This window comes from Psammomys obesus, unplaced genomic scaffold (genome assembly GCF_907164565.1).
Source record: "Psammomys obesus unplaced genomic scaffold, mPsaObe1.curated_primary_1811, whole genome shotgun sequence".
NCBI lineage: Eukaryota > Metazoa > Chordata > Mammalia > Rodentia > Muridae > Psammomys > Psammomys obesus.
Window position 1 is genome coordinate 106,572 of NW_026596105.1, and position 12,560 is coordinate 119,131.

At 38.0% G+C, this 12,560-nt stretch overlaps 1 protein-coding gene across 8 annotated transcripts in view; it reads left to right on the forward strand.

Moving 5' to 3' along the window:
- Positions 1 to 12,560, forward strand: part of LOC129692337 (zinc finger protein 431-like) — a 66,013-nt gene that overhangs the window by 8,753 nt on the left and 44,700 nt on the right. For 3 of the 8 annotated variants that reach the window (XR_008722688.1, XR_008722689.1, XR_008722687.1), the window contains 3 exons: positions 1,567 to 1,693; positions 1,873 to 1,941; positions 5,148 to 5,553. Coding sequence is in view for 4 of the 8 variants with exons in the window: in XM_055628671.1 (XP_055484646.1) it covers positions 1,567 to 1,693; positions 1,886 to 1,941; positions 5,148 to 5,207 (243 nt within the window). In the remaining 4 variants the exon portion in view is untranslated. Of the gene's footprint in view, positions 1 to 1,566; positions 1,694 to 1,872; positions 1,942 to 5,147; positions 5,554 to 12,560 lie in introns of those variants that run through there. The other 5 variants (XM_055628671.1, XM_055628672.1, XM_055628674.1 and 2 more) reach the window with 3 other exon arrangements.

Sequence of the window (12,560 nt, forward strand, 5' to 3'; positions counted from 1 at the left end):
TCTCTTTTCATTCCTTCCTTGCCTCTATTCTCCCCATACCTGATGTCCATCCCCATTATCCTCCCCACTCCCTCTCCCACCCTATCCCCTCCCTCCATTTAATTCAGATACCTATCTTATTTTCTCTTCTGAGTGAGTTTCCCACATCCTCACTTTGTTGTCCTTGACACTCTGGGTCTGTGGATTGTTTTGTGGTTATCCTGTACTTTATGGTTAATTTCCAACTTATTAGTGAGTAGGTACCATGTGATTCAGGGTCTGGCTTATCTCACTCAGAAAAGTCTTTCCTAGTTCCATCCATTCTCTGGCTGATTGAATGAAGTCTTTGTTATTAATAGCTAAGTGGTACTCCACTGTAGAACTGTATCACATTTTTTATGCATTTTCAGCAGAAGGATGTCTAGGTTTCCAGTTTCTGTTTATTACAAATAAATCTGCTATGAACATAGTTGAGCAAGTGTCCTTGTGTTATGGTAGAATATCTTTTGGATATATTCTCCAGAGTAGTATGGCTATTCAGGTATATAGGTATTGATGTTGGACTACTCTAAATTTTTTTGAGAAAAGTCTAGATGGATTTCCAAAGTGGTTGTTCAAGTTTTCATTCTCACTAGCACTGAAGGTGTGTTTTCCTTACTCTACATCCTCACCATCATGTGCTATCTCTTGAGTTCATGATCTGAGCCATTGTGACAAATGTAAGCTTGAAATGCAGTCCTTTTGATTTGCATTTCCTTGATGACTAAGGACACCAAACATTTCTTTAAGTGCATCTCAGCCATTTGCACTTCCTCTGTTCAGAGTTGTCTGTTTAGTTCTTTATGCCATGATTTAATTGGGTTATTTTGTTGTTGGTGTCTTATTTCTTCAATTCTTTATTTTGGATATTATCTTTCAGTCAGAGATAGGGTTGGTAAAAGTCCTCTCCCAGTCCGTGTGCTATCATTTGTTCTATTGATAGAGTTGTTTACCTTCCAGGTACTTTTCATTTTCATGTGTCCATTTTGTTAATTGTTGATCTTATTGTCTGAGCTGTTGGTATAGTGTTCACAGCGTCTCTATCTTTTTTATTTGGTTGATTAATTTTTACAGAATATTCAGTTCTTAACTATATACCCCTGACTGTCCTGGAACTTATTGATTTCACTGACCAGGCTAGCATCCAGCTCTATAAAATATTCCTGTGCCTGTCTCCTGAGTTTTTTTGGAATAAAAGACTTGAGAAAATACACCCAGCTTGTCCATTGTTATTATAGTTAGGAATTGTTTATACTGTTTCTCTGTTGTGGGCTCAGTACTGTTAATCTGTTTACTCTCTTTATGTCTGTGAATTGGCATTTCTCTTGCAAAGCCAAATTCTCATGAAAGGATGCAGAAATTAGAGAGGTGAACCTCACTATTCAGTTTCCTCCTAAAAAGAGTTCATGATTACATTAGAACCTGTGTGTCAGAAAATAAGTAGAAGAAACACCAGAATTCTGTGAAAATATTATAAACGAAGTAGACATTTCCAGTACACATTGTCCGTTTCATGCTTTCTGTTGTACACGTGTGTGAATATTTTAGAATGTGTTGACCTACAATGATGTGCATGTGAACTTTACTCGAGAAGAGTGGGCTTTGCTGGATCCTTCCCAGAGGATTCTCGACAAAGATGTGAAGCTGGAAACCTACAGGAATCTCACTGCTATAGGTATGATAGTGAATTTTCTTTACTTTTTAAAATAAGGGAGGAACTCTTTATTCATTATTGAGGTACTTCTGTAATTTCACTTGAGCAAAAGGAAGACTAAAGTGAATGGTTCTTTGATTGACCATAGATGATGACCTAAATTTTGCCTAATTTCTAATAATAAATCATACATTTTCTAGTACTGTATTTTAGGCTACAATTGGAGAGATCATAATATTGAAGAGCATTGTCAAAGTTCTAGAAGACATGTAAGTTAATTTTCATGTGTAAGCCGATATGAACATGGTTCTGAGAAAATTTGAGTATGTCTTGGAAATTTGAAAGAAAGGGGACAGTGTAAATGGAATGCTTTAAGTATATTTATTGATGATTACTAACTTGTTACCAAACCATATACCTCCATGTTAGTTATTTGATGTGTGTTTGCAAGGCACTCCTCTAAGAAAAAAGAATGCAAGAAAACCATACCTTACCCAAGATGACTATTTAAATCATAGCCACATTAGAGCTATGTGGTAGAACTGCAATTTGTTTAATCTCTTACAACTTGGTTATTGCCAAAGGTATTCACAGTAAATAAGTGATGAAAGTATGTCCAAAATAGTATACTAATCAAGTAGTCCATAGTAAAGCTGGAGTTACTCACATGCTTGTAGTAATTTTGCTAAGTTTTGTGGCAAAGGCAGTTTCTTAGAGTCAAAAATGTTGTGGAAAAACCATAATCCATATTGCACATGTCTATGATAAACACAAATCAAATGTGTAAATACAGTGTGAAACCATGTCATTTATTATTATTCTTTTAATGGGTATATCATATGTCACAATGAATACAAACCATGTTAGCATAGGGATATTGAAAGAAGCAATGTACCTCCCAAAACAACTAAGATATAATAGCCCCCATTTTGAGTAGATTTTTAAAATATGATCCTGTTATGATTTATATGGGATCTTCATAATTACCAGCCATACAGAGCATTTTAATATTTTTTTAAGCTTAAGCAATTTAACTGGGCAGATTCTGAATCCTCTTTTCCCCTTAACCCAAATCTAGCATGGTGTCCTGCTGCATGGCCAGCTGTACCACTTTGTTCATGTTCATATCCATCTGTTAACCTCAGTGACCTGCTGGTGATTTACCTGTCTTTTGCTTTCTTCTTCCTTCCCAGCAACATTCTCTCAGAAATTCTGCCCTCCATTTTGTGCCCTGCTATCAGTTGTAGCTCTTTATTGTTTCCAATAGATAAGTAAGTAAGGACAAATGTTTACAAAATATAGGACCGGTGATGGGCCATATACTAAAATCTGGCCAGTATTTAGCTCTCTGGCGGCTCAGCAATCAATATTCACATACACTGACACACTTTCACGCAGTATACACCAACATCAGTTCATTGGTTATTCAACTTCATTATGAATACTCACAAACTGACACTGCAGGAAATATAAGTTTTAGGAATATACAATGCTTCTGTTTGTCCAGTTATCTTTGCAAATATAGCATGGCACACAATATAGGGAAATTTAATCCAGTCAGTGTGTTAAAGCTCCGAGGTCTCTGAAGACGTAAAAGAACACACCCTGGAGAAAAACCTTATGAATGTATTCAGTGTGGCATCACCTTTGTACAACACAGTCATCTCCTAAGACATAAAACTGCTTGTTTCAGAAAATCTTTATGAATATAAGCAATATCATAAAGGCTTTTCATGTAAGAGCCATCTAGGACAAGAACACTTACTAGAGCAAAACCCTATGAATGTAACCAATGCCGCAAAGCCTTTGCATGCCATAATATTGTCCATACACATGGAGGAATACACACTGGAGAGAAACTTTATGAATTTAGCCAATGTGATAAAGCCTTTTGATGTAATAGTAACCTCCTATGACATAAAGAGAAACCTCTCTCCTATGACTGGAAAGAAACCCTTTGAATTTAACCAATGTGGTAAAACTTGCTCTTTACAAGTATCTTCAAAGTTATGAAAAAATTCATATTGGACAGAAAGTCTATGAGTGTATTAAACATGGTGAAGCTATTCCACATTTGTGTAGTCTTTTTCATCATGAAAGAATTCATATTGGAGAGAAATGTGAGGCCTTTCCACATCTCTATGTTTTTCATCATCATAAAAATTTCATACTGGAGTTAAATTCTGAGAATATAAGCAATATGGTAAGGCCTTTGTGTTCTTCAGTCCACTGAATCCAATATAACTCAAACACTAGGTCAATGCAAATGAGAAAATTCATTGTCATCCAGTTCACTACTGGATGATTGGCCACAGAACAGTCTTGGGAACTGAACTGTGATACCTACCCACCCAGTGAGACAAAGTTACAGAGGTTCTGAGCTTGAAAATTGTAAACGTGCTGTTTTACAACTAGTTTTTTTTTTTAAATCAGTCAGGGTTTAGAGATACGGGATTTGTTTATGTCATTGTGGAAGTCACCTGATGCAAAATGTAGGTTTTGCAGTCAAAACAATCATATCCATTTGTTCTTTTGTGGTTAGGAAAAGGTATTATGTTTTAGGGAAGAGAATCTGGTTTGGAACAGTTACTATGTTAGGAGAATAGAAGACATGGTATAGAATAGTCATTTTGGGGGAAACAAAAGATGAATAATGAAAGCTAGTCAGCTATTGGGAAGTCTGAAGCTTTCCTAGAGACTACAGACTTAAATTTAGGTTCAGTGGAGGCTGGTATCTAAAAAGCAATACATAGAATTTATTTAGCATGTTCCCACATGCAAATTACTTTCAAATGTTTTGCAGGTCAAAGTCAACTTCAAGTGTATAAAAGAACAGATAGTAGAGAGAAACCTTATACATAAAATCAATGTGATAAAGCCTTTTCTTAACACAGTTTTGGCCACATACATAAAAAACACATACTGTAGTGAAACAGTATGAATAAGCAATGTGGTAAATCTTTTTCATGGAGTTGTTTTTGAAATGAGAAAAAGTCATACTTCAGAGAAACCCTATGAATGTAGTGAGTATGATAAATCTTTATGCTTCATGGTATTGTTATGGAATAGTAAAAGCTTTGGTGTGTGAGTAACCTCTTAAAGACTTTGCATATCACAGTAGTCTTTGAGAAACTGAAAGAACTCATTCTCAAGAAAATCTGTTAGGATGGATAAAAGATTTGTTAACGTCTTTGACCAACTTGTATTCAGATTATTTGGGAGGAAAATGGTAAAAAGTGTCCAGTGTATTCATGCATTATGACATCCATCCTTATTTTGTTTCCAATTAAAAGCTGCCATGGACAAAAGGCTTAGGAATTTAGAGCTTAAGATAGCCTTTTTAAACTTCCCAGTTCTCTTCACTTTCATGAAATAAGTTATCCAGTTGTAAAATTCATGTGTTTGTATTAGTGCCTTTTCTGTGAAAAAACACAATGTCAAAGGTAACTTCCAAATGTGTTTAATTTGCCTTAAGGTTCCAGAGAGATGTGAGATCACTATGAAAGAGCATCATAAGTGTCACACATGCAGCTAAAGTAGGAAGCTTCGCATTCACATCCTTAACCTGCAGCATGAAGCAGAGAGTGGGAACTACAGATGGGTGTACTGTTGAAACTATCAAGCCCACCCCAAGTAACGTACTTCCTCCAAGAGTGCTGCATTTCCTAAACATTCACAAATGATACCACCAACTGAGAAGGAGTCATTTCTCTGACTTCAAACTGACATGTTTAATTTCTGTTACATAAAGAGATTTTTATTGAAGAAAAAAATATGTAGATAAGCCTGTAGTTGCCTCAAACCCTGAGTTACAGGAATGCATGCCTACACAAGTAAAACATTCTTGACTAAACATATATTTGTTTAAGAATTTGTTTTAATTTCCATTAATTTCAGTGTGTTTTTGCGTGTTTAAGTGCCTCTCCATTCTGGTTTCCATAAAGACCAGGCCCTTTGATCTTCTCATACCATGAATTACAGAAGTTGTCAAAAACCTGACCTAGGTCCTGGGAATGAACTTGTCTTAACTTCACAACCATGTCTGTAGTAATGTAAATATCTTAAAACTGTATATATCATCTTGAAGTCAAGAAGTAGAAAAGAATTCATAGAAGAGAGCAACCTTATTTATATAAAAGATTTGATGACTTTAAACATAATATATTCATTTTCAAGAAAAGAAACTACTTTGAATCTTTTTTTCTCTTTTTTTATTTTTTAATTTTTTATTAATTACACTTTATTCGTTTTGTATCCCCCATAAGCCCCTCCCTCCTCCCCTCCCGATCCCACCCTCCCTCCCCTTTCTGCATGTATGCCACTCCCCAAGTCCACTGATACGGGAGGTTCTCCTCTTCTTTCTGATCTTAGTCTATCAGTTCTCATCAAAAGTGGCTGCATTGTCCTCTACTGTGGCCTGGTAAGGCTGCTCCCCCCTCAGGGGGAGGTGATCAACAAGCAGGCCAATCAGATTATGTCAGAGGCAGTCCCTCTTCCCATTACTATGTAAACCACTTGGACACTGAACTGCCATGGGCTACACCTGTGCAGGGGTTCCAGGTCATCTCCACGAATAGTCCTTGGTTGGAGTATGATTTTCTGGGAAGTTCTCTGTGTTCAAATTATCTTGTTCTGTTGCTCTCCTTGTGGAGTTCCTGTCCCCTCCAGCTCTTACTATTTCCCACTTCTTACATAAAATTCCATTCACTCTGCCCATCAGTTGGCCATCAAGCTCAGCATCTGCTTTGACAGTCTATACTGCAGAAGCTTGCAGAGGCCCTCTGTAGCAGGTTCCAAGGTTGTTTCCTATTTTCTTTTTCTTCTGATGTCCATCCTCTTTGCCTTTCAGGATGGGGATTGAACATTTTAGTTAGGGTCCTCTCTTTGGCTTAGTTTGTTTAGATGTACAGATTTTAGTGGGTTTATTCTATGTTGTATGTTTATATGAGTGAGTATATACAATGTGTGTCTTTGCTTCTGGGACAACTCACTCAGGATGATCCTTTCCAGGTCCCACCATTTACCTGCAAATTTCATGATTTCCTTATTTTTCATTGCTGAGTAATACTCCATTGTATAGATGTACCACAGTTTCTGCATCCATTCTTCAGTTGAGGGGCATCTGGATTGTTTCCAGCTTCTGCCTATTACAAATAAAGCTGCTACAAACATGGTTGAGCAAATGTCCTTGTTGTGTACTTGCGCCTCTTTTGGGTATATGCCTAGGAGTGGTATGGCTGGATCTTGAGGAAGCGCTATTCCTAGTTGTCTGAGAAAGCACCAGATTGATTTCCAGAGTGGTTGTACAAGTTTACATTCCCAACAGCAGTGGAGAAGGGTTCCCCTTTCTCCACAACCTCTCCAGCATGTGTTGTCCCTTGAGTTTTTGATCTTGGCCATTCTGATGGGTGTAAGGTGATATCTCAGGGTTGTTTTGATTTGCATTTCCCTAATGGCTGATGAGGTTGAGCATTTCTTTAAGTGCTTCTCTGCCATTCGATATTCCTCTACAGAGAATTCTCTCTTTAGCTCTGTTCCCCATTTTTTAAGTGGATTACTTGGTTTGTTGCTTTTCAGCTTGTTTAGTTCTTTATATATATTGGATATGAGTCCTCTGTCAGATAAAGGGTTGGTGATGATTCTTTCCCAATCTGTAGGCAGTCACTTTGTTTTGATGACGGTGTCCTTTGCTTTACAAAAGCTTTTCAATTTCATGAGGTCCCATTTATTGATTGTTGCTCTTAGAGCCTGTGCTGTTGGTGTTCTGTTCAGGAAGTTTTCTCCTGTACCAATGAGTTCTAGGGTATGCCCCACTTTTTTTTCTAGTCATTTTAAGGTGTCTGGTTTTATGTTGAGGTCTTTGATCCACTTGGACTTCAGTTTTGTGCAGGGTGATAAATATGGATCTATTTTCATTTTTCTACATGTAGACATCCAGTTGGACCAGCACCATTTGTTGAAGATGCTATCTTTTTTCCATTGTATGGCTTTGGCATCTTTGTCAAAAATCAGGTGTCCGTAAGTGTGTGGGTTTATTTCTGGTTCTTCTCTTCGATTCCATTGATCCACCATTCTGTTTCTATGCCAGTACCATGCAGTTTTTATAACTGTTGCTCTATAGTACAGCTTGAGATCAGGGATGGAGATACCTCCAGAAGATCTTTTATTGTAGAGGATTGTTTTAGCAATTCTCGGTTTCTTGTTATTCCATACGAAGTTGAGAATTTTTCTTTCCAGGTCTGTAAAGAATTGTGTTGGCAATTTGATGGGAATTGCATTAAATCTGTAGATTGCTTTTGGTAAGATGGCCATTATTTTTTATTTTTATTTTTAGTTACATTTTGTTAACTCTGTGTCCCAGCTGTATCCCGCTCCCTCATTCCCTCCCCAACCCCACACTCCCTCCCTGGTCTCCTCCCTGCCCCTTTCCAAGTCCACTGATAGGGGAGGACCTCCTCCCCTTTCATCTGACCCTGTTTTATCAGGTATCTTCAGGGCTGGCTGCAAAGTCCTCCTCTGTGGCCTAACAGACTGCTCCTCCCCTGGGGGGGGTCAAATAGCCTGCCCTTGAGATCCTGTTAGAAATAGTCCGTGTTCCCCTTACTTTGGAAAACTACTTGGTTACTGAGCTCCCACGGGCCACATCCGAGCAGAAGTTCTAGGTTATATCCATAGATGGTCCTTGGTTGAGTGTCAGTCTCAGAAAAGACCCTGTGCCCAGATATATTTGGTCCTTGTAGAGCTCCTATCCTTTCCATATCATACTAACTTCCCTTCTTTCATATGATTCCCTGCACTCTGCCAAGGGTTTGGTTATGAGTCTTAGTGTCTGCTTTGAAACACTGCTAGGTAGAATCTTTCAGATGCCTTTTGTGGTAGACTCCTGTCATAAGTTCAAGGCACATCCCATTTGTCTTTCTAAATGAGGATTAATCACCTTCGCCTGTGTCCACTTTCTTGATTATCTTCTTTAGGTGTGTAGATTTCATTATGTTTATCATATCTTGTAGGTCTATATAAGCGAGTATATACCAAGTTTGTCTTTCTCCTTCTGGGATACTTCACTCAGAATGATCTTTTCTAGATCCCACCACTTGCCTGCAAATTTCATGATTTCCTCCTTTTTGATTGCTGAGTAGTATTCCATTGTGTAAAAATACCACAATTTCTGTATCCATTCCTCCATTGATGGACATCTGGGTTGTTTCCAAGTTCTGGCTATTACAAATAAAGCTGCTACGAACATGGTTGGACAAATGTCCTTGTTGTGTACTTGAGAAAATTTTGGGTATATACCTAGGAGTGGAATAGCTGGGTCTTGAGGTAGCACTACTCCTAGTTGCCTGAGAAAGCGCCAGATTGACTTCCAAAGTGGTTGAACCAGTTTACATTCCCACCAGCAATGGAGGAGGGTTCCCTTTTCTCCACAACCTCTCCAGCATGTGCTATCACTTGAGTTTTTCATCTTGGCCATTCTGATGGGTGTAAGGTGAAATCTCAGGGTCGTTTTGATTTGCATTTCCCTAATGGCTAATGAGGTTGAGCATTTCTTTAAGTGTTTCTCTGCCATTCGATGTTCCTCTTTCGAGAATTCTCTGTTTAGCTCTGTTCCCCATTTTTTAAGTGGATTACTTGGTTTGTTGCTTTTCTGCTTCTTTAGTTCTTTATATATACTTGATATTAGCCCTCTGTCAGATAAAGGGTTGGTGAAGATTCTTTCCCAATCTGTAGGCTGTCTATTTGTTTTGATGACAGTGTCTTTTGCTTTACAGAAGCTTTTCAGTTTCATGAGGTCCCATTTATTGATTGTTGCTCTTAGAGCCTGTGCTGTTGGTGTTCTGTTCAGGAAGTTGTCTCCTGTGCCAATGAGTTCTAGGCTGTTTCCCACTTTTTTTTCCAGCTGATTTAGAGTATCTGGTTTTATGTTGAGGTCCTTGATCCACTTGGACTTTAGTTTTGTGCAGGGTGATAAATATGGATCTATTTTCATTTTTCTGCATGTAGACATCCAGTTGGTCCAGCACCATTTGTTGAAGATGCTGTCTTTTTTCCATTGAATGGATTTGGCTTCTTTGTCAAATATTAAGTATTCATAGGTGTGTGGGTTTATTTCTGGGTCTTCTATGCGATTCCATTGATCCTCCTTTCTGTTTCTGTGCCAATACCATGCAGTTTTTATTACTGTTGCCCTGTAGTACAGCTTGAGATCGGGAATGGAGATACCTCCAGATGATCTGTTGTTGTACAGGATCGTTTTGGAGATTCTGGGTGTTTTGTTTCTCCATATGAAGCTGAGAATCTTTTTTTCAAGGTCTGTAAAGAATTGAGTTGGTATTTTGATGGGAATTGCATTGAATCTGTAGATTGCTTTTGGCAGGATGGCCATTTTCACAATGTTAATACTACCAATCCATGAGCACGGGAGATCTTTCCATCTTCTGAGATCTTCTTCAATTTCTTTCTTCAGAGACTTGAAGTTTTTCTCAAACAGGTCTTTCACTTGCTTGGTTAGTGTCACCCCAAGGTACTTTATGTGGTTAGTGGCTATAGTGAAGGGTGTTGTTTCCCTAATTTCTTTCTCGGCCCTTTTGTCTTTGGTATACAAGAGGGCTTCTGATTTTTTTGAGTTGATTTCGTATCCTGCCACTTTGCTGAAGGTGTTTATCAGCTGAAGAAGTTCTCTGGTTGAATCTTTGGGGTCGCTCATGTATACTATCATATCATCTGCAAATAGTGACACTTTGACCTCTCCCTTTCCGATTTGTATCCCCTTGATCTCCTTTAGTTGTCTTATTGCTCTGGCTAGGACTTCAAGTACAATGTTAAAGAGATATGGAGAGAGTGGGCAGCCTTGTCTTGTCCCTGATTTCAGTGGGATTGCTTTAAGTTTCTCTCCATTGAGTTTGATGTTGGCTATAGGCTTGCTGTATATTGCCTTTACTATCTTTAGGTATGTGCCTTGTATCCCTGATCTCTCCAAGACTTTAAACATAAATGGGTGTTGGACTTTGTCAAATGCTTTTTCAGCATCTAAGGAGATGATCATGTGGTTTTTCTCCTTCATTTTGTTTATGTGGTGGATTACATTGATGGATTTCCGTATGTTGAACCACCCTTGCATTCCTGGGATGAAGCCTACTTGGTCATGGTGGATGATATCTTTGATGTGTTCTTGGATTCGGTTTGCAAGTATTTTATTGAGTATTTTTGCATCAATGTTCATAAGAGAGATAGGTCTGAAGTTCTCTTTTTTTGTTGGATCTTTGTGTGGTTTAGGTATCAAAGTGACTGTGGCTTCATAGAATGAGTTTGGTAGTGTTCCTTCTGTTTCTATTTTATGGAATAGTTTGAGGAGAATTGGTGTTAGTACTTCTTTGAAGGTCTTGTAGAATTCTGCGCTGAAGCCATCTGGTCCAGGGCTTTTTTTGGAGGGGAGACTGTTAATGACTGCTTCTATTTCCTTGGGAGATATAGGACTATTCAGTCTTTCTACCTGATCTTGACTTAATTTTGGTAGATGGAATCTGTCAAGAAAGTTATCCATTTCATTTAGATTTTCAAATTTTGTGCCATATAGGCTTTTGTAGTATGACCTAATAATCGTTTGGATTTCCTCAGTGTCTGTAGTTATGTCCCCATTTTCCTTTCTGATTTTGCTGATTTGTATGGTTTCTCTCTGCTTTTTAGTTAGTTTGGCTAAGGGTTTGTCTATCTTGTTGATTTTCTCAAAGAACCAGCTTTTTGTTTCATTGATTCTTTGGATAATTTTATTTGTTTCTAATTGATTGATTTCTGCCCTTAGTTTGATTATTTCCAGCCGTCTGCTCCTCTTGGGTGTATCTGCTTCTTTTTTTTCTAGGTTTTTCAGTTGGGCCATTAAGTTGTTTGTATGTGATGTTACGGATTTCTTCTTGTAGGCACTTAGTGCTATAAATTTTCCTCTGAGCACTGCTTTCAATGTGTCCCATAAATTTGGGTATGTTGTGCCTTCATTTTCATTGAATTCTAGAAAGTCTTTAATTTCTTTCTTTATTTCTTCCTTGACCCAGCTGTCATTGAGTAGTAAGTTGTTCAGTTTCCATGTGCGTGTCGGCTTTTTGTTGTTTCTGTTGTTGTTGATGTCCAGCTTTAGTCCATGGTGGTCAGATAGTATACAAGGGATTATTTCAATCCTTTTGTATCTGTTGAGGCTTGCTTTGTGACCAACTATATGGTCTATTTTGGAGAAGGTTCCGTGTGGTGCTGAAAAGAAGGTGTACTCTTTTGAGTTTGGGTGAAAAGATCTGTAGACGTCTATTAGGTCCATTTGATTTAGGGATTCTGTGAGTGCTTTTATTTCCCTATTTGGTGTCTGTCTGGTTGATCTGTCCCTTGATGAGAGTGGGGTGTTGAAGTCTCCCACTATTAAGGTATTAGGATCAATGTATGGTTTAAGCTTTAATATTGTTTCATTTACGAATGTAGGTGCTCTTGTATTTGGGGCATAGATATTCAAAATTGTGATGTCCTCTTGTTGGATTTTTCCTTTGATGAGAATATAGTGGCCCTCCTTATCTTTTTTGATTAACTTGGGTTGAAAGTCTATTTTATTAGATATTAGGATGGCTACTCCAGCTTGTTTTCTGGAACCATTTGCTTGAAAAACATTTTTCCAGCCCTTTACTCTGAGGTAGTGTTTATCTTTGTTGCATAGGTGTGTTTCTTGGATGCAACAGAATGTTGGGTCCTGTTTCCGTAACCATTCTGTTAGCCTGTGTCTTTTTATTGGTGAGTTGAGTCCATTAATATTGATAGATAATATTGACCAATGCATGTTAGTTCCTTTTGTAATGGAGTCGATGATCTTACCTTGTTTCATTGCTTGTTTTCTTTTCATTTTTGTTGGGAT